This window comes from Suricata suricatta, chromosome 2 (assembly GCF_006229205.1).
Source record: "Suricata suricatta isolate VVHF042 chromosome 2, meerkat_22Aug2017_6uvM2_HiC, whole genome shotgun sequence".
In the NCBI taxonomy this organism is placed as follows: Eukaryota; Metazoa; Chordata; class Mammalia; order Carnivora; family Herpestidae; genus Suricata; species Suricata suricatta.
In genome coordinates this window covers 50203398-50224737 of record NC_043701.1, presented here as the reverse complement: position 1 = coordinate 50224737, position 21340 = coordinate 50203398, and the positions used below count along the sequence as shown (strand labels likewise).

Below are 21340 nucleotides of genomic sequence, written 5' to 3'. Positions count from 1 at the left end.
ATCAGACATTTTTCATTTTGGCCCCGAGGGATGCTCTTGTTAATCCTCATTGCTTTGCTGGCATTGACCCCTGATGCCAAGCATTGCTGCTTTCTGTCCAAATGAGAGAGTTAACATTGCCCTGTGGCCACAACAGGGATAATCATGGTGTCTTTGGAACCTGATGCTTTCTCCCAGCAGGGAGTAGGGGATGTTTTTCAGCTCTTATCTCTGGGGTGCCATGGAAGTGAGGAGGGAGGGGGCTCTGACAGACCCACAGGGGATCCCCCAGCGCTAATTAGTTGCCTGGCCTTCGAGAGTCTGCATGACTTTGCGGAGATAATGCCTCCTACCACTCAGAGGTGTCATAAGCCTGTAAGTGCCCAGTGTGTGTGGCACAGTGCACGTTCTCTCGATCTCAAGCAGTTGTATTGTCAAAATCACCATGGTTAGTTTAGGAAGCAAGGCACCATGAATTTTCATGGCAGGTCACTTTTCTTCTCTGGGCTTCCATCAGCCCGGCAGTCTCAAAAGATACAGATAGGCTCTGAGCCCCTCAGCTCTGTGCTGTTCCATTATCTGCTGCAGACTTGGGATGCCCTCCCTGTCGCAGGACTGCTCATGGAATAGCCATAGTAAGTGAGCTACCGAGATTCAGAGGAAATATCTATTTGGTCATTCAGATCATCAGAACCGGAACCTATTTCTCGTAGATATTTGGTCCACATCCACAGTCAGCCAGTAACCTAGTCAATCCTGACTGCGATGCAGCCTCCATAAAAGGTCAAAAGGATGATGTCGGAGGGCTTCCAGGTTTGGTGAACAGGAGCAGGTTGGGGACAGCGGCGCCTGTGTAGGCATGGAATTTCTGTGCCTCCAAATCGTATCTCTCTTTATGCCTCTCTTTTTCTGGCTACTGATTCACATCCTTTATTATATCCTTTAATAAATAGGCCAACCTAAGTGTTTCTCTGAGTTCTGTGACTCATCCTGGCAAATTAATTGAACCTATGAAGGAGGGCATTAGAGCCCCCCGTCTGTAGCCACATGTCTCTCAAGGATGGTGGTGGGGAGCATCTGGTGGGACTGAACCCCTCCACCCGTGGGGTCGGAGGATGTTGGCGGGTCCATAGTGTCAGAAGTGCATTGAATCCTCGGACATCCAGCAGGTGTCCGAAACCTGTCTGTCGCTGTATGTGAGGCCAAGCCACCCCCCACATCAGTACTGGGTCTGGGAACTCCTTAAAAAGCTTGTTTTACAGAAGTTCTCTCATCTGATAGATTAGACCAACTCCAAGGCGGCGATGTGGTGCATTCTGTATTTCTTTCCAAGTGTGTGCTCTTCCATAGTGTTTGGGGTTACGAGAAGCAAGCACCTATGGGTGTAAAGCTGGGGTCTCAAACTCAAAGACTCGCAGGGGTCAGGCATATAATGAGGGTGAGGGCAGCCTCAGAGAACAGACCCCAAAGCTCAGTTTTCTCTCAAGAAAGAAGCTCTTCACCCTCCTTCCAAACTTACCCGGAGAGATCGCAGACCCAGGGTGGCTGGCCTTTGAAGAGAATCCAGAAATCTAGATGTTTTTTAATTTTTTATGCATGCCAGTTATTTACTTTTGAGATCCAGAGAGACAGCATGAGCAGGGGAGGGGCAGACAGAGAGTGAGAGAAAGAGAATCCCAAGCAGGCTCCACGCTGTCAGTGCAGAGCCTGACACACGGCCCAAACCCACAAACCGTGAAATCATGACTTGAGCCAAGACCAAGAGTCAGACGCTTAACCAACTGAGCCACCCAGGCGCCCCGAGAAATCTTGATTTTTATGTGAGATCTCCAAAATTTTAAATGTTGGCAACCCAGTAAGACATGCAGGGCCAAACTAAACACAGGTCTGTACCAGCTGGGGCCGGTTCCCCGAGGTGCACTGACCATAATAGGAACTCTGGCCCTTCCTCCTGTGCTCCCTTATTTTCCAGCTTTGGAATATCCGTGTAGTCCCTCTGGTGTTTCCTGTAAGATAACTATGGAAAAATGCCTCCTCGCAGATCAAGGTGGGGAGCCCATCTAGCCTTCCCTTCGTGAAAACATGGAAGTCTCTTGCAAATTCCGCAGGAAGACAACTTGTTTAAATGCCCCCCTCTGGTCTGCCTCCCACTGTCCGTGGAATAACGCTCTGATAAAATGCCCTGTTTTTGAAATGCTGGTCTGTGCCTGCCACCGCCCATGCAGTCATAGTGAAAACACTTACAAATACTCACTCCAGGCGTGTGGATGCGGAGAGAATTCATCTTTCCGGATGGACCTGGCGCATTCTAGAGGGGCTCTCTGTGGTCCTGTTATGAACAGCCTGTGCTGAGAGCCTGAGCCCCCAAAAGGCTGGAGGGGGAAAGATGGGACTCAGGGGGCTCACAAGGACAGGGTCAGAGGTCAAGTCTGCAGTGATGGGGTCAGAGGTCAAATGTGCAGCACGCGGGCAAGCCAGGATGCAGCAGGCTGAGTCAAGGGGCTCCAGAGCAGCTGGTGGCCAAGTTCAGTGAAAACAAACCCCGGGCTAGGGGGCTGGAGCCCAGGATCAAGCCGCAGTCGTGTGAGAGAGGCACCTGCTACCGTCGACGGAGCCCCCTTGAGCTTGGCCACCTGGACGGAATGGGAATAGCCATGTGGGGAAACACTAAGGAAGAGCACGAGCAGGGCCAACCCAGGCCTGGCACAGGCACTCACTCAGCTCTTAGCACTTCTCGTCATGCAGCCCTGAATGAGGACCTACGAGGAGACGACACCCCTGCTCTCTGTGCCTGCTGCCGATCCCTGGGTCTGCCAGCCCCAGGGTGCAGCTGTGACAGTCTGACCAGCACGTCCTCCCAGTGCCAGGCCTTGGGGGCCAGGGCAAAGTGGAAGTCTCCCTTCGCTGTGACTGGCAAGGCTAGTCTCCCCAGGCACCAGGGCAGGGGATTCATTTTTATGTTTATTTTCAGAGAGAGAGAGAGAGAGAGAGAGAGAGAGAGAGAGACATTGAGTGGAGGAGGGGCGGAGACAGAGAATGAGCAGGAAGGGGCAGAGAGAGAGAGAGAAAGAATGATCGGGGAGAGGCAGAGAGAATCCCAAGCAGGCTCCTTGCTTCAACTCAGAGTCTGACACAGGGCTCGAACTCACAACCGTGAGGTAATGACCTGAGCCAAAGTCAGAAGCTTAACAGCCTGAGCCACCCAGATGCCCCAGGGGCTGGGCAGGGGGCTTCTGAGAGGTTCTGAAGCCGTCTCCCCCCAGGTCTCAGAGGCCTTTAGCCTGCGGTTTGTGCGCTCTGGAGCCAGTCCCCGGTTAGACAGGTATTCACTGGGGACTGTTGGGAACAGAGTAGGACCCTTTGTGAGAAGACCCAAGTTTGTAAGGCCTGCGAAGTCGGGTTCATGTTCGCTTGGACCTTTCTCCTTTCTCTGCACCCTGTAGCCAGCAAAGTCCTCACCGGAACTCTTCAGGTCCCCTGCTGGCAAATTGGAGGCCAAGTGCAATTTCTTCCTGCGCTCCTGTTGGCTTGGCCTCTGCTAAAAGCATCCTTCTGGCAGCATTCGGTCCGGGTCCGGCGGCAAAGGTCTCAGGTCCCTTCCCAGCCCCTGACTTAGAGGCGGCACTGTGGGCCAGACTCTGCCGCCTAAGGCCCTTGGAGCCAAGGTTTTGAACGGAAAAGTCTTGAGGATAAATATTGGTTTTCTAAAAAGAACCAGTGTGAGTGCTTGGCAATTCTCGGAATACCTTACGTGCGCTGTGATCTGCAGATGAGAGGTTTTCCATCAAGTTGGCGCTGTTGGACCCCAGTATAATCTTTCATTGCGAACATGGACATCACTTTCCTAGCATTTTCCCTTAACAGCACAGCCAGAAAACAGCTTCTTCAAGGAAGAATTCAGCCCAAGAGCACAGGATCAACACGGATGCACAAGCAATGATCGCCCCTTATTTGGGGGACCCCTGGGAGTGGCCATGAGGGCAGCTCTGTGCCAGGCAGGAGTCACACCCTGGGGACCTACATTTCCTTAAACAGCTTGTCCCAGAAGCTGTTTGTAGGTGGCCTGGGGCAACATTCCTAACGTGTAATGAACAACGCCAGGTGAAGATTAAACCATCCAGAGTCAGACCGCCTGAGGTCATGTCTGCCCACTGGGGGCAGTGACTTGACCTCACACCAGTCTCTTTAGTGCCTGGGAAGAATGGTGCCTGGCAGGGGCACCTGGGGGGCTTTGTCAGTTAAGCATCTGACTCTTGGTTTCAGCTTAGGTCAGGATCTCGAAGTTAGTGAGTTCGAGCCCCATATGGGGCTCCAGGCTGATAGTGCAGAGCCTGCTTGGGATTTTCTCTCTCTCTCTCACTCTCTCTCTCTCTCTCTCCATCTCTGCCCCTCCCCTATTCATGCTCGATGTCTCTCAGAAATAAATACACTTAAAAAAAAAAAAAGAATGGTGCCTGACATATTTGCAGCCTTCAAAAACCGATGGCGGTATTATTATTGTTGTTATCAAAGTTATTATTTGCAACTGCAAGGAAGAATAGAAGTTTGGTTTGTTGGGGAACCCTTACACCCTGTGTCTGGCTCTAATCATCTGCCTTTTTAAACTTGAAAACATCTTTGGTAAGAATCTACATGTATATATGTGTGATAGATACGTATATATGTATGTATGTATACATGTGTGTATGTATATGAGTATGTAGATAAAGGGGACAAAACAGAGAAAACTTTGCCTTCTACACACCTAGGGGACATCACAATGGAACATGTATTATTTCTTTTTATTTATTTATTTATTTTTGTGAGAGAGAGTGTGCACGCACAGACAGGGAAGGGGCAGAGAGGGAGACAGAGGATCCGAAGCAGGCTCTGTGCTGACAGCACCAAGCTCAATGCAGGAACTGAACTCACCAACTTCGAGATCATGACCTGAGCCAAAGTCAGACACTCAACCGACTGAGCCACTCAAGTGCCTCAGACTTGTATTATTTCTGAACCCTTGAATCCTAAAGGCCATCTTGCTGTGATCAGACAGCATATCTGTCTGAGTATCAACATGTGGGACCGAAATTCTGGGGTGCCTTTTGGGAACATCAGCTCAGCAGTGGAATGGGTGAGAGAGGCTGGATATGTGGGTTTCAGGCTGTGTTCATCGATGATGGGACCACACTGAGTCATAGAAGACAGAAGGTGCAGTTCCTTTAGAACACGGGAACCTTCCTGTCTTGACTCCTGGCCCCCTCATCCCTTGCCCTCTGCCTGGCTGTCCCCAAGGCCATCTCAGCCCCACTCAGTAACCATTGATGGGTTTGAGGACATTAGCAGTGAGACACTGCTGGGCCCTTAGGGCGTGCGCATCTGGTCTCAGCGGCTGGTCTCAGAGCTGAGGGGCAGCAGAGGGGCTGGAAGGGATGGGGTCCGTAACCCCAACAACTCTGAAACCTGCAGTGCTCAGAGCATCTCACATCTTCTTAAACCCTAGAATTTCTTGCCCTTCCCCAAGAGCATTTGGAAACACTGAATATCTCCTAGAACCCAGACACTTCATAACTACATTTTTGCAAAGAAGCATTTAAAAGCCACTCAGGGTCGGGGGGCACCTGCCTGGCTCAGTTGGTTAAGCGTCCAACTTTGGCTTAGGTCACGATCTCACAATTCATGGGTTTGAGCTCCACGTTGGGCTCTGTGCTGACAGCTTGGAGCCTGGAGCCTGCTTTCAATTCTGTGTCTCCCTCTCCCTCTCTGCCCCTCTCCTGCTTGTGCTCTTTCTCTCAAAAATAAATAAACATTATTTTTTTTAAGCCACTCCAGGGGCACCTGGATGTCTCAGTCTGACTTTTGCTTTTGGCTCAGGTCAGGATCTCACAGTTCGTGAGTTCGAGCCCCGCGTTGGGCTTTATGCTGACAGCTTATAGCCTGCTTGGAATTTTCTCTCTCTCTGCCCATCCTCTCTGCCCATCCTGTTCTCACACTTTCTTGCTTCCTCTCAAAATGAATAAAGAAACAAACAAACACACACACACACACACACAAAAAAAACATAAAAACCACCACAGCCTTTTCGGAGCCATGCTTTGCTCTTCTGAACAGAAGCTCTGGCCTCATTTCACTGCTGATCTTGCCGAGCAGCTGAGCCGAATGCAGAACAGAATGCACAGACATTGGTGTGAAGAACGGAGCATTTCATATTAACTCCCTGATGAGGAGGATGATGATGTGGGTTCAGTATTGGGTTACATCAAGTTATACTAATTCAGGTGTAATAAAAGCGAAAGAAAAGTACTTAATTCATCTCACCTTGGTCTTCTTACTGGCGTTTAATGTGACAATGAGATTTTTTTTTTTAACTACAAAATTTTAAATGACGCTGGCTCCTCTGCTATTCCCGGGGGTTCTAGGAGCCCGAAGCTTTGTCACTCCAGGAGCGCTTGTAAAGGCAGTGGGAAGTTCAACACCTATGACCATCCTCAACTGTGTATTTTCCCATGCTTCTTGCCTTTGCTGTGTAGAGTAATTGTCTGAAAACGCACAGGTCCGTTTGCGTCATCAGCAAATTAAATCGCAACCCGAAAGTGAGATTATTCCCCCTCTCAGGCTTTTTTTTTCTTTTTTAATCCTGCTATTGGATAAATTACTTAAAGAAGCTCTTTTAGCCACATCAAAAAGGGATGTGGCCTCCTCTGCCTGAAGGGCTCAGAATCAGCCCGAGCTCTTTTATTGTTTCCCCATAAAAGGAAAACAAACAGCCCAAGCCTGTTTCTCTGAGGGCTGATCTGACGTGATTGCCTCTGCTGGCCGTTTTACGACCACTGGGCCCAGCCTGGGAGTTTCCATCACCCTGATGCCCTGGCTCCCCGTCCCCCCTACCTGGACCTTTGTCCCTGGGGCCTTACATGCCAGTGGCCTGCAAACTGTGTTCTATGCGGCCACACTCCATGTGAGAAAACACTGCTGGTGATGTTTACCTGCGGACGCAAGCCGGTATCAGAACGTTTGTGCTGTGTGTGTTTGCTGTTCGTTCCATCCTCAGCCAGAGCAGCCTGCCATTAGGATGCCTGGCTGAAGACTGGGGGGTGGGGCGAGGGTGGGGCGGGAAGGTGCAGAGAGGAGGGACACCTGTGCAAGGTTACATTCCGCCACAAAGAGGCTGACGCTTGTGGCCAGCTGTCCACTCCAGGGACAAGCTCTCCTGCTAAGCCCACAGATTGCTGGCCTCCACGCCTGGGGACCGAGAGCTTCGAACTGGTTTTTGCAGGGACAGAGCGATGGTTACAATCCGTTACTAACCCTCTGGGGACAAGTAGATGGGGGTGAGGGAGGAGAAGCAGAGATTACTACATCTCTTCCTGGGAAGTTTTACATTGGAAAGCAAGATAGATACATTGACACTGACTTTGACTTTTGACAGATAATCCACGCATAAGGCACTCAGGGCCCACAGGGACTCCCCCCCCCCCGCAGCTTCGCCACATTGCATCACGATAGCTGCATGAGCAAAGTGGCCTCCAGACCTCACCTCTCCTCTGCCTAGAGACCCCAAGGGCTCAGACGCCTCCGGAGCAACAGCCCAGCCGGTGACCATGGGCAGACCCTCCCTCCCAGGCTGGTGGCTCCTGTCCCGTGTCTGCTCTGTCCCCATGGGCAGGCGGGGCCCCAAAGAACCAGGCTCACATCAGAGGACCTGGTCGGAGGACCATGGGAGGTGCCAGGCTGGCAGAGGTAGAATGGGGCTGTGTTCGCAGAGCTGGGACTGAGTGACAGACAGCATCTGGGGGACACCTGCATGGTGTCCGTGATGCAGGCACAGGAGAGCAGAAGCAGGCAGGACGGAATGGGACTGAGGGCAGGGTCTTCAGACATCAGCAAGAGGGTTTGGACTACAGAGGGGTGGGGAACAGCTGAAGGGGAGCCCTGTGACCTTGGGGCTTGGCTCCTGGTGGAGTTTTGGGGGAGGAGTTCAGGCTGCAGCCTGGTGGAAAGAAGATGGTGAGCTCACACACAGGCCTGGTCCTGGCTGCCCCATTATGGTTGTTAGGCTAATAGCTACTCACTGGGAGTATTCAACACTCCTAACAAAATAAAATTGTAGGGGCACCTGGGTGGCTCAGTTGGTTGAGCGTCTCACTCTTTGATTTATGCTCAGGTCATGATCCCAGGGTCATGAGATCAAGCCCCACATCGGGCTCCACACTGAGCGTGGAGCCTGCTTGGGATTCTCTCTCTCACTCTCTCTCACTCTCTCTCCCTCTCTCTCCCTCACTCTCTCCCCTTCCCCCCTGCTTACACTGTCTCTCAAAAAAATTATAGCAATAAAAATAAAACAAAATTGTAAACGCAATGTACCATGAGTATCGTGCACCATATAACAAAAATGTAATCTACTTTGCCAAAAAAAAGTTCTTGTTCATGGTCTAAAAGGGCCCAAAAAATTATTTTAAATTTCACCATTTAAAAAAATCCCCATCGTTCAAGCCACTTTGTACCAAAATGAACATAATTCAAGACAAAAAGGAACAAGCATTCACTGTAATTCATTCATTTCAACAAATTACAGTGGGTGGCGGTGGTTGACTAAATTTTACTTCCCTTGCCTGTGAGGATATGCTATTTTTATTTTTTTTAATGTTTTTAAATGTTTAGTTATTTATTTTAAGAGAGTGAGAGAGTGCAAGTGGGGGAAGGGTAGAGAGAGAAAAGAGAGAAAGAATCTCAAGCAGGGTCCACGCTGTCAGCATAGAGCCCAATGCGGGGCTCAAACTCACAATGAGATCATGACCTGAGCGGAAATCAAGAGTCAGATGCTTAACCAACAGCAACCCAGGCGCCACGGGCATGTGCCAGTTTTAGGTCCTCACAATCATCCTGTGTCTCTGTCTTGATTTCTTCACATAATGTCCTGGCTTAAGCATTGATCTGTGTCTCCACAGAGTCCAGATTCATCATATTGACTGATTTTAGTGCCCTTTGAAATCAATATGCTGTGTTTTAGGCAAACTCCAATTGCTGGATATTTTGGAATTCTTCACCTAAATTTGACAAACGTTGTTGTGCTCACATTTTTCTTTCTATAGGAAATTCTTCACCTAAATTCGATGAACATTGCTGTGTTCACATTTTTCTTTCTATAGGATCATTTCCTTAAGACAAATTACTAGAGACTAGTGAATCAAAGTCCTTACCAAGTTAAAGTGACGTTTTTATTTCTCAATGCGTGTTCCCATTTGCTTTCTAGTAGCAACAAGTGTGAGGGTCTCTGCCCCACTGCATTTCATCAGCTTTTTTCTGGTCTAACATTTATAAAATAGCATTATTGGGATTTTCATTTTAAATTAGTTTTGAATTCTTATGAATACCATTCTGTTCTCATAACGCGATGTGGTTTATTTAGCATACTTTGAAGTCAAAGCAAAGACTCTAAAGAAAAAGCACCTGTATAATTTTGTTTAGCTGGGCTTTAAGCATCCAAAATGAAGAGAAAACCACACTTTAAGAAAATGCATTCCAAAAAAAGGGAAAAGAAAAGGAAATGCATTCAATTAAAGCCCCAGCAACAGCAGTAGGAAAGAGAGCCTTGTGCCCCTTACGGTCCTTATTAATTGGCCCACATGCACACACATCTCCAACTGGCCCCTTTTGTCTGGCTTGTCAGAGGACATTAGCTGAGACCAATCTAGAAGCCGCTTCCTGGCTCCCAAAAGAACACAGTCACCAAGGAAGAAAGACTCATTTATCAGAACACAAACTTTGCTACGTAAGTGAGGACTGTGAAAGCATATCCCAGGCATCATTATCTGGGCCTGATTAGCAGTGAAGGAAATTGGTCCTCAATTTTCACAATCAGCGGAAAAGACCTTCAGCTTTCACTGAAGATAGACAATTGCCGCCCGCACGTCTCTGTGGTCCGCACAGCGAGCACAGAGACAAGAGGCCTTGCGGATGCTGCTTTGAAATGGTCTTGGCCTTAGCTGTCTCGTGGATGCTGTTGTCCCAGTGACGCAAGCAAGGCTAGGTCCGGCTCCCTTGGGTGGGCAGCTTGACATCTCCCTAGATGTCCAGGTGGCAGGGGACACATTGTGCCTCTGGACACCAGGCATGGCCGGTTCTCTCCCCCACAACCCCCACCCCGTCCTGGAGCCCATGTGACTTTGGGCAGGTCTATTAGTCTCTCAGCACATGGTTTCCTATCTGTAAAGGGCGATGGTAATGCTACCTGCCTTATAAATTGCTTGTGACGTTTATAATACGATACTTTGTGTCGAAGTCCACACAGTCTGGGGTCTCACATGTGCAGGCTGCACGTGGTACAGAGGGACCTCTCTGGTCCATGCTTCCTCCAGTCTTGGTGGGGAGGGCAGGTTCAAGGGCAGGAGCTGTTATCACTGTCCTTGCCGTCCCTGCCATTGTACTTGTTGCCACCACTCGCACATGCACACACACACACACACACACCCTGTCTGTGTCCCAGCAGCTCCCAGGGCCCCAGAGCCCCGTGAGTATGGCTGCGTGAACTTGGCCATGCATTGTACCTTCCTCAGATATTTCCCGGAAAGAGTAAAGCAATAATGAGAGAAATCAATGCCCTCCCTCTGTCTCTCTCTGGTCTTCCCTAGACCTGAGGAAGCTTCACCAGCCTCCAGAGGGGACGAAGACCTTTTTACCACCGGGCAGTTCCAGAAAACCCTGGAGGAACTTGACGAGGACCTGGAAGGTGAGAGCGATTCTTGCTCCGCTATTGCATTGTGTGGCGGGAGACCCCAGGCGGTATTTTTTCTGACCAGGCTTGTAGCTCCTTGAGGGAGAGGTGTGGGGAGGGAACAGATCAGCCTGAAGAGAGCCTGGGGTGAGACGGGCAGGTGAGCACAGCTCTGAGGATTGCATCCGATCGGGGCTGCAAACCACACCATGCAGACGTCTAAATAGCAGCTTAAAATCCCTCTGGATGACATTGATTTTGCACATTGAGAAGGATTCTCTTTGCACACATTCAGAGAAGAAGAGGGACACCTGGGGGGCTCAGTCGGTTAAGCATCCAACTTCGGCTCAGGTCAGATCTTGGGGTCTGTAAGTTTGAGCCCCGCATCTGTGCTGACAGCTCGGAGCCGGAGCCTAGAGCCTGCTTCAGACTCTCTCTCTCTCTCTCTCTCTCTCTCTCTCTGCCCCACACTTGCTCATGTTCTGTCTCTATTTCTCTCTCTCAAAAATAATAAAAATATGAAAAAAAAGTTCTCCAGTGCCCAAATGAGTTTGGGAAGCAGTGGGTGACGCAGGTGAACAGTCTCCCAAAGGCTCCCACCCCTTTGCTCGCTGATGTATGGCGTTTCTCGAAGGAAAGTTCAGGAGGCAGGGCCCCGACTGTGAACCCATTTCTGGTGAGGCCTCTGCTTTTTTACAGTTATATCAGGGGGAGATAATTCCTTGAGGCCAAAGCAGACCGTGGGATCTCAATAGACAACCGGGAGATCTTACAAACAAAGGCACACAGTGAATGAAACTAATCTAGAAAGGAGATACTGGCTGTGCCTTAAAACAAAACAAAACAAAAACCAGAAGGAAACAGACGCAGAGCTGACCAGTTTTGTCTACTCACTTTTCAGCCCTCAGAAGATGTGGTGGACAGAGCAAAATGGTTTCTCCCACGTCCCTCGGGCTCTGATCGGGTGACCCGCTGAATCCATTAGGGCTAATTTGGAGATGTCTCTGGCTCAGTCATCTGCCTCTTAAGTGAAGGCATGAGCACATCATCCCCCAAACCAGAGCAAGTTGAAGGTCAAAACCCCAGGTCCCCTTCATATTCTGTGCTGAAACAGTGTTTCCAAAGGGCTCAGGTTTACTGATCTATTTCTATGTGAAGGATGGTGGCAAAACATCATCCCTGAATGCCTTATCTGGAGACGTCACAGATGTGCAAACAGTTTCCTGGGTCCAGCCAGCAGCATTGAGACTTGGGCCCCTGGCTTATGTAGATTGCAAATCAGAATGACACTTGAAAATGCACGTAAATAACATACATAAAAACAACCTCCAGAAAATCAAAGCCCGGGTGTGATGCTTGGGCATCATCATGGTCGATGCCAATCTGTGACTTGTGTTTGTCCTTCTCTGCAGAACTGGAAGAGGCAGACCAAGGTGGCACCGGCTCAGTGAACGGCATGTCTCGGTGCTGTTCGTCAGATGCCACCGTCCCCGATAGCGATTCGGACATAATCCCAGTCACATTCATAGGGGAGGTCCTAGACGATCCTGTGGATTTGGGGCTGTTTTCCAATAGAAATAACAATGCCAGTTCTTTTGACCTGGGGAGCCGAGCCAGCCGGGGAGGTCACCTGCTGCAAAAGGAGACAGAGAACGGCCGGCAGCTGGAGACAAGAGCAGCCATGCCCAACCCGGCAGCTCATGCCCATGACTTTGGGAAAGAAATCAAACCCGCCTCATCCAGCCCCTGTGAAGACGGGAGCCTGGATAAAATGGAGCCCAAGACGACTTCTGTGGACTTTCCCACACACAACCCACATGCAAAGGAGAATGGTGAGGGGCTCGGCTCTGCTCTCAGTGGGCAGACACAGGCCAGAAAGAGAGCGAGTTCACAGCCAGCGAAGGAAAAGGAAGGCGAGGCTAAGAACGGTGACTTGGCCCCCCCATCGTGGTACCAACGGGACCACAACCCAGGCGGAAGTTATGGGCTGAAATATGGCCTCACCACGTACAAAATCGTCCCCCCGAAATCGGAGATGAGGTATTACGACAGAGGAGTATCGCTGTCAACAGGTGCCATTAAGATCGACGAGCTAGGGAATCTGGTGAGTCCCCACGCGAACGGAGGCAGGACTGTGGCCCCACCATCACCCACTCTCGATGTGGAAACCCAGCCCCTTGGAAAAGTCAAGGAATTCTGGAGGTCTGGCTCTCTAGGGAAGCCCTCTGGCCAACCCACAGAGTGCTCAACCAACAGGACTCCGGCTCCCACAATGCCAGCGAAGCCACAGCCTTGGGAAAGCAGACTCGGGGCAGAGCCCACAGTCCCATACCCCAAGGCGCCATCACCCCCGCAGCAGTCAGCCCACCGAGAAGAAGGGAGACACGAGGAGGAGGGGAGAAGCCGGCCACCCATGGTGGCCACTCGTCACGTGAACGTGCCAGCAGCCAATGCCACAGAGGTCCTCTTCCTCAAGCCCCAGAGGAGAACATCCAGTCAGTACGTGGCCTCTGCCATTGCCAAGCGCATGGGGCCCCAGAAAGCCGGGGCCAAGGAGACCTGTGAAGGCAGAGCACCAGAGCTGGCTGGACGGCCTCCTGCTGGTAGAGACGGCCCAGCCCCCAGCCCGCTCCCAGAGACCCACGTCCATACTGACGGATGGGAAGCACCAGCAGTAGGCCAGCCCCAGGGGGCGGTCGCCAGCCCTGATGGAAAGCTGTCTGCTCAGGACTGTCCAGCCACCATCCGCAGAAGTCCCTGCATCCCGCCCATTGCAGCCGCATGTCCCGTGTCTATGGGACAGATCTGTAGCTTCAGTGGAAAGCAGAGCACAGGCGACCACAGGGCCAGCTCAGCGTTCATCCCCAAGTGCGCTCCAGACAGCACGGATCCCCCACCCACCCGCTGGGGAGATTATCCGACTCGGGACAGGACCCTGGTAAATGGCCCCAGATGGGTCCCCGGCCCCAGCCAGCCTCCTCACTCTCTGAGGGGCTCCGGCACCAGCCGCCACGCAGGGCGGGAGCCCCCAGAACTGGAGGAGAAGCCCGGCCTGTTGTGCGCCGGCGCGCCCGAGGCTAGCAGCGCCCTCCCGCCTAGCATCTTTGGGCCAAAGAAGAAATTCCGACCTGTTGTCCAGAGACCAGCACCAAAGGACACCTCCCTGCACAGCGCCTTGATGGAAGCTATCCACTCAGCGGGCGGGAAGGACAGGCTTCGCAAGGTGAACGACCAGGCACCTCCCTGGGGGGTACAGGCACCCCTAGATTCTCAGGGGGCATAGGAGGAGAGGCTGGACGAGCATAAGAATGAGGGAGGCAAATGCTGGGGTTTCATTCCCACCCAGAGCTGCATCTCGCTGCCTGTGGGGTATTTAAAACCACAAGAGACAGGAACTGATTGGTTTGCTGCTGGGTTTGCAGTTGTCTGAACAGCCTTATAGAGCCTGATGCCCCTGGGGCAAGATGTGGGCAGTAAAGTGTGCGTGCCTGGGCCCAGGGGAGTGGAGAGGTGGGAGCAGCTCATCGCCAATGGGTCCTCGAGTGAGGGGCGGCTGCTGCCGGTCACTCCTGCACTGTTAGCGGTGTCTACTGTCATTGTTCAGTTGCAGCAGGGACAGAGTTTAGGACACACACACACACACCTCCCAGATCCAGGCACTTAGTGTCAGCACTCACCATTGGGAGCTATCTCCTCCATTTCACAGGGGAGGAAACAGAGGCGCAGTGAGGTCAGGCGGGCTGGCCCTCGGTCATGCTGCCAGCTAGCGGGCACCCCCAGGTCCTCGTTCGGGTTGGCAAAGCTTGAAAGTGCATATCAGCTCTTGGGAAGCCAGCCAGTATCAGGAGGCACACAACATGAAGTGGCTACCATCCCATTTTGCCCCCAGCACACATGCCCTTTGTTAGATGGCATGAGGTCAATGTGGAATCTTTACTCATATCTGCACGGTGGGAAAACTTTGCACCCTGTACCACCGGGGCTGTAGAATCAATCCCAGAGCACTTACATGACAGCTATTGCTTTCCCTCTGGAGCCACCCCACACCTTGCCTTTCTCCTGTCAAACGTGTTGATGGTGTGAACATTCCAGATTGCAGGGCACTCGTCGGAGGGAGAGCCAAGCAAGCCGTCCTGCAGGGAGGCAGAGGGCGAGCGGTCCGCACTGCTGGCGGCCATCCGAGGCCACAGCGGTGCCCACAGCCTGCGGAAGGTAAGGGCCTCCAGTGGCTGGATAGCTTCACACCTGTGCTCCCCACAGTGACCCGCATGGCCAGGGCGGCCCTCCCATTTGCTAGGCCACCATCAGAGTGGGCAGTCCAGCACCCATGGAGGCTGGAGTTAAGGGGCAGGCCCCTGTGTGGGAGAGGCTGGCTCACCCAGGAGCTGTCCCCGTCCCTCCTACCTGCCTGTCTGGGACAGAGCCTCTCTTGAGTTCCCCAGCCCCCAGAGTAGCCACAGGGCACCTGTCTCGCCTCCGGGACAAAGTTGCAGGTCCTTTGGCCCAGATCACAGCCCCAGGAGCCAAGGTGGGCTCAAGCATAGGGGCGGGACCATGCCATCCAGCTTCTAGTCCCAGAATCCAAGGCACAGGGATGGGTGTATTACCCACCAAATGAGGCACCCAGCCTCCCCAACAGCTGATCAGATGCTCCAGTCTGTCCTTGCCCACCAAGATGAGGCAGGGGGTCAGGGAGGGCTCCAGAAGGCTATCTGGAATGGTCGCCTGCTGGGGGCCTCGTGGGGGCGAGCCCGCACACCTCCCCAGCCAAGGCAGCATGCCGCACCTCCGACAGGCCCTCTGGGACCTTGTCATTTGACCTTCTTGTTGTTTAGGTGTCCTCCTTCGCCTCTGAGGAGCTGCGAAGCTTCCGAGAGGCAGCACTTTCGGAACACGGACCGGAGCCACCGGGGCTGGGCGACCTAGGCGTTCAGCCCCAGCCTGCCCTGCCGCCCCCGCCCCAACCAGCCACCCAGGCTCCCTCCACAGCCAGGACCGTGTCCAGGTCCAGCTCAGGCAACCCAGCCGAGGCCAGGCAGGCCTTAATGGACGCCATCCGGTCAGGCACAGGGGCTGCACGACTGAGAAAGGTGAGCCTGGGTGGGAGCATTCAGGTGGGGTGCCGGGGGTCACCGCGGAGCCCTGTGGTGACAGATGGCTGAAGCCCAGTCCCTTACCCCCAACCAGTGGGAGGGAGATGGCCTTCATGGGGGTGGGGGACAGCCTGCCAACACACTCCCGGGAACATGGGGTCTCCAACACACCTGGGGACTGCACCACACACTCTTGACTATGGTCCAGGGACAGGCCCAGGGGGCCTCTGGGAAGTGTTCTGTAGGGAACATGAGGCACACTCAGGGCCCTCGGCCTAGACTGAGACTGAGGCATTATTTATTTCCCCCCTTCCCCCCTTCCTTCCTTCTTTCCTTCCTTCCTCCTTCCCTCCCTCTTCCCTCCTTCCTTCTTCCCTCCTTCCTTTCCTTTCCTTCCTTTCTTCTTCCTCCTTTCCTTTCCCTATTTCTTTCCTTCCTCCCTCTGTCCCTTTTTCTTTCTTTCTTTCTTTCTTTTTCTTTATTTCTGTCTGTGTGTTTGTCTTGACTAGCATTATGCTTGAAATTATTGAGTTGGAAGCCTCACACATTGGGCAGAGCACATGCTTTCTGCTTCTCCACAGTCTCTGCTTCTGTGTGGTCTCCTCGTGGGCTGGCACTCATCGCCCTCGCCTTTCTCACAAAAGCAGAGGCATTTTGTGCCACCACAGTGGGATTCCTAAATCAAAGGACTGCTGGGCCAGGTGTCTCCGGAGATCTGTGTCCGCTCCGAGGTGACGCTGTAGCAGGTTGATTCTCTGTCCCTGCTTTTTTCCGGTGGGCTCGGGGAGGGATGCTGACTACAGGGAGGCTCCAGGTCTGGATTACTGCCTGTGAGGTGCGTCCCAGACCCGAAGCTGGTGTTCTTGCGTGCCCCGGAAGAGCTCGGTACTAAGATTATCCTCACAGTCTGTGGAAAGCGAACGAGGCTCAGGAAACCGGAGTCCCTTGGCCTTGGTCACACAGGCCTGGACTCAGACAGGGGTCAGTTTGGGCACAGAACATACTCAGAAGCAGGTACCCAGCCTGCTGTGGGTGCTGGGGGAGAGCAAGTAGCCCTGGAGACATGGCCGAGTTGCTGGCACTAAGAAGGCAGATGGCCGTCCTGGGTCCCCTGGGAGCCTGTAGCCGCGGAGGAGGGGGACAGCACACCTCCCTGCAGGCAGCACGGCCACGAGGGGCAATCCTCGCTTGAGCCCAGAGAGCCTACTCGAGCATGGCCCAAGCAGCCACTGACTGGCAGCTCCCCCAGGGGCGCTGTCCCTGTGCTCGGGCCAGCCCTCGTGGCTCTCCAGTGTGACAATGCGGCATTCGTAGCCATGTGTGTGTGGCCCTCAGCAGGGACCCCAGATGTCCCCCAGCCAGTTTCCCTGGATGCGTGGCCCCCTCCTCTCCGGGTGCCAGGAAGAGACAACGTCCTTGGCTGAATGTCAGGGGGAGGCAGCAGGTGCCACATACTGGCTCCTCCTGTGGGGAGCGGCTCAACACTATCGGGGGTTTCTGGTTTTCCGTCTGCTTCTTTTCATTTCTGTGGAATTTATATACTGATGAACTTATGTACACATATCACCTGGGATGAGGGGAAACTCAGTGAGTTGGGGTGATGGCTAAGTCAGGGTCCTAAGAAGGAGACCGTGGGGTTCTGGTAAAGATGGCCATGCACACGGCACCTGAGACAGCCCCTCCTCCACGCTGCCCAGTATTGAACTGGGTCACCGGCCAGTCCTGTGTCCTGGAGGGGCCCAGAGCTTGGCTATCAGGCATGACCGCCCCCTGCTGATCCTGGGGGACCGTGTGCCTTTAGTAGAATAGGGACTTCTATGTGCATTTGCTCATTGGTGCCACAAATACTCAGCAATCAGTACGTTCTGTGCCTGGAGTGGGGAGGGGGAGCCCCCCGGTTTCTTCTCAAAGAGCCCCTCTCCAGCGGGGAGTCTGGGACATCGTAGCAGAGTGGGATAACGGATGGCACCAGGGGTGACTGAATGGGCCCCGACTAGGACTGGGGTCAGGAGAATCTCTCCCTGGAGATAGTCTATATACCTGTCCTTGAAGGAGCCTTAGCTTTCTGGGTAGAAAGCCAAGATACCGGCCTCATGCAAAGCCTGGCCGGAGGGGGGAAGACCCCAGCAGACTGGGAGAATCAAGGGAAGGGTTCCGGGAGGGCTGGGGCCTGAGGGCAGCTGACGTCTCTAGCACAGCGGTAGGGACCTGCAGTGGTATGGCAGACCTGCAGCTTCATGCTTCTTTTCCTGAAAAAGACTTGTAGCAAGTCGCCGGGAGGCGTTAAGCGTGTTTGTGTCTCAGGAAACGTTCTCATTGGGGCACATGAGCAGAGTGGGTATCGATGTAGAGACTGGTGCTGGAAGACTGATGGCAAAGATGTTCATGCCCTTAGCACCTTATTCCCACGGAGCTCCGCAGCCTGGGCCGACCCCGCTGGGCCACCCCAGGCTCCTGAGTGACCGCGGCTCTCTCTCCTCTGCAGGTGCCCTTGCTTGTGTAAATCCTCGATGAGATCACCTCGAGGCAGAAACCCACCTGTGAGCTGTCCACAGTCCCTGCTCGGAACTCCTCGGCACAGGGGGCGTCAGGATTTGATGGACTTTCTTGTCTACGGGCCAAACGCACACAGTTGGTTTTCAGTCCTGCAACATGGTTCCAAGGGAGGGCAAAGCTTCTGCACAGCTTATGTGCCAAGGAAACGTGTTTGCCTCTGAATATTTAAAGTTGCCAATGAACTATTCTTGTTGGCAGGTTAATGGGGATCCAAATATGGGAGCCCAACACTGCACTTCATTGTGGTGACCTTACACCGATTCTGGGACCTTGAGAATTTACCACATACGTAGACAGTTACGACCATTTCACTGTTTGAAATCTTTTGAATCTTAGGGAAATATGGAGAAACCGACTGAAGCAAGCTGAATGTCATACACTCTGTGGTGTTTGGGTAATAAGAAAAGAGCCAGAAGGCTTTTTTCAACAATGACTATTGAGTCATGAAACCGTTGGATTTTTATCCTTCGAAACTTGAGGGTTATAACCTCACAGAGGGTCGCAGACCATGATCTGACCAACTAAGCTTTTAAAAATCAACTGTTATCACCCAGAATAAAATTCTACTTGATGTGTGGACGGGCAGTTCTGATTCTCCAAGAAGGCGGTGACCGAGGTCCGGATGGCATTGGGGCAGACGGCCGGCGCCCCACATTGCAGGTGACCCCAGCGGGCTATGAAGTAGAACGAACCTCCCCCAGGAGGGCTGTGTATGGAGCCCGGTGACTTCCCTGGGAACCTTCCAAAACCCTGCATGGGGCCCAGAATGGGGACAGTGAGTGTCAGATAAAAATTGTGCTGGTATTTCACGGTTTGCGTTCAGTCTGGGTGCTTTCGCCCAACAGATCAGTGGCACCCCTCTATCATACAGAAGGCTTTTTGAAGGACACGGAATTTCGCCACTGGTATTTATAATGAAGTTTAGACACAGCACTCGTCTCTCACATCTGTCTGTATGGCACTCTGTTGCATCGGAAAGAGCTCTTTAAGACATGAATAGAAATCAAAAGCTCACGAAATAAAATCTCAGTCTTCGTCCAACAACAGAAATGGCGAGACATTTTAATGTCTCACAGCAGATCCAGGCATCACGTAGAATGGAAACTTTACCTTGTCCAGTACTGTCGTTCACCTTCCCCAAGGTGCAAGACTGTCAGCCGGTCTCTCTTAAACCATGCTGTCTCCACTCTGTGTCATTTAGTGCCACAAATAAAAGAAAATGACATTGTAGCCATTGTGTGAATTTTGTGACTTTATACCACGGTTCGTTGGGATGCCCATAGCCCCAAAGTAGAAAGGAGACGTTCGTTTATTCAGTCAACACATGCAACTGCCTCTATACTCCTCTGGGCAGCAGAAAGAAAAACAGATGAGAATCCATGTCCTCATGGGCTTGACTTTATGGGAGAGGAGACAGACCATAAGCAACAAAAGCAAGCAAAATATTAAGTATATTTGGAAGCCGATAGTGCATTGGAGAAAATCAGGAAAAGGGATGAAGAATAAAATAGGATGATGAAGAGAGTCCTCAGGAATACAGTGATATTTGAGTAGAACCCTGAAGGAAATGAGAGAGCAGACCATAGGGAGTTGTGTAACTGGCCGGGGAAAGAGCAGGTGCAAAGGCCCTGTGGCAGGATTTGCTCAGCACATTGGAGGAACAAGGCTAGTGTGAAGCATGGATGATCGTGCAAAAATACGCCATTTCCCAGCCTCTGAGCCCTGGTCTTTGCACACAGTGTGGCACCCCCATTTCCCACAACAGCCTAGTGCCCCAGTCAGACCAAGTGAGGAGCAGACATGGGGGGTGCAGCAGGGGACCTTGAAGATGAGAAACATTGTCCAGCTAAGTGCACCCTACCCCTGATTCCTTCTTCTCCAGAGGGAAGGGATCAGCTTTATACTAAATTTATCCTCTGTTGAAATTGTATTATGTAGGGCGTCTGGAGCTGTGCTAAAGCCTTGGGCTTTGAGCTGTGGAATGGGGACCAATACAGCCACATGGGTCGTGCTTTAATCTTTCCGCCGGGTTTTCACAGCTGTTCTAGGTTGTTCTCAGTAAACCTAAGTGGTGACGAGGCACCAGTTTCCAGATGAGAGGACTAGGATTTGAGAAAGATGAGCAGCTAATGAAACAACTCCATCATGTTCTCATGCTGAACCCCCCTGTGCCTCCAGAATTTAATCTGAACTCAGTCTAGAAGACCCCCTGGGGCCTGCATCCCCCTCCCACCTGTGTCCTGCATCACCAGGGAACCAGCCCCAGCTTGTGGGACGTCCCCGGACAGCACATGGCCCTCCCTTATTCCTGCTGTACTTCCCTGCCAGGAACACACCCACCACTGTCCGCCAGGCTCAGCGTGGAGCCTGCTTGGGATTCTCTCTCTCCTTCTGCCCCTCTCCTCTGCCATCTCTCTCTCTCTCTCAAATAAAAAGGAACAGACAAAAACAGAACAAAACAAGGAAAAGGAAAAAGCAGAGAAAGAAAACTCCCATGCCCTCCTCCCTCTGTGTTGAACAGTCTGTGGCTCCAGTGACCACTTCTTGCCTCACCCACAGTGGGGACAGGACGGGCAGAGTAGGGATCACCCAAGTCTCCTGGGGCAGGTCCCACATTGGCCCCATCCTCAGCAGAGGTCGTGACTGGGAGCCCAACCTGTCAGCCCCCAGGGACACCAGCACGTACAAAACATGGCCCAGTGGGGTTCGGGAAACTGACGCAGCTAGCCACCATTACTCCTGGGGTAGAGGCATGGAGAGCAGGGAGAAGGAGCAGTGAGGGTATCCGGGAAGGGAGCAACACTGGAAGTGCGGAGAAGCCGCGAGCCCTCAGCAGGGCCACTCTGGCACACATTCAAGCGGAGGGCGCCCCCGGGACTCCTGAGCCATTTCCACCACGAGACATTGCCAGGGTCGAGCTGACGATCAGGACGCAGTCAAGTTGGCATCTGCTCTTGAGTGTTTCCTCTAAGTTCCCGATGGGGCCGGGCCTAGCTAAGGGCAGGCAGGTGGCCCTAGC

General features: G+C 52.5%; 1 protein-coding gene across 1 annotated transcript in view; it reads left to right on the top strand.

The window, feature by feature from the left end:
- The window catches only part of COBL (cordon-bleu WH2 repeat protein), a 153347-nt gene extending 133796 nt beyond the window's left edge, over positions 1–19551 (top strand). Inside the window, exons 11-15 of the mRNA XM_029926284.1 lie at positions 10590–10687; positions 12085–13895; positions 14765–14884; positions 15508–15762; positions 18251–19551. Coding sequence (XP_029782144.1) covers positions 10590–10687; positions 12085–13895; positions 14765–14884; positions 15508–15762; positions 18251–18268 — 2302 coding nt within the window. The 3' untranslated portion in view covers positions 18269–19551. The remainder of the gene's footprint in view (positions 1–10589; positions 10688–12084; positions 13896–14764; positions 14885–15507; positions 15763–18250) is intronic.
- Positions 19552–21340: the final 1789 nt, after the last annotated feature.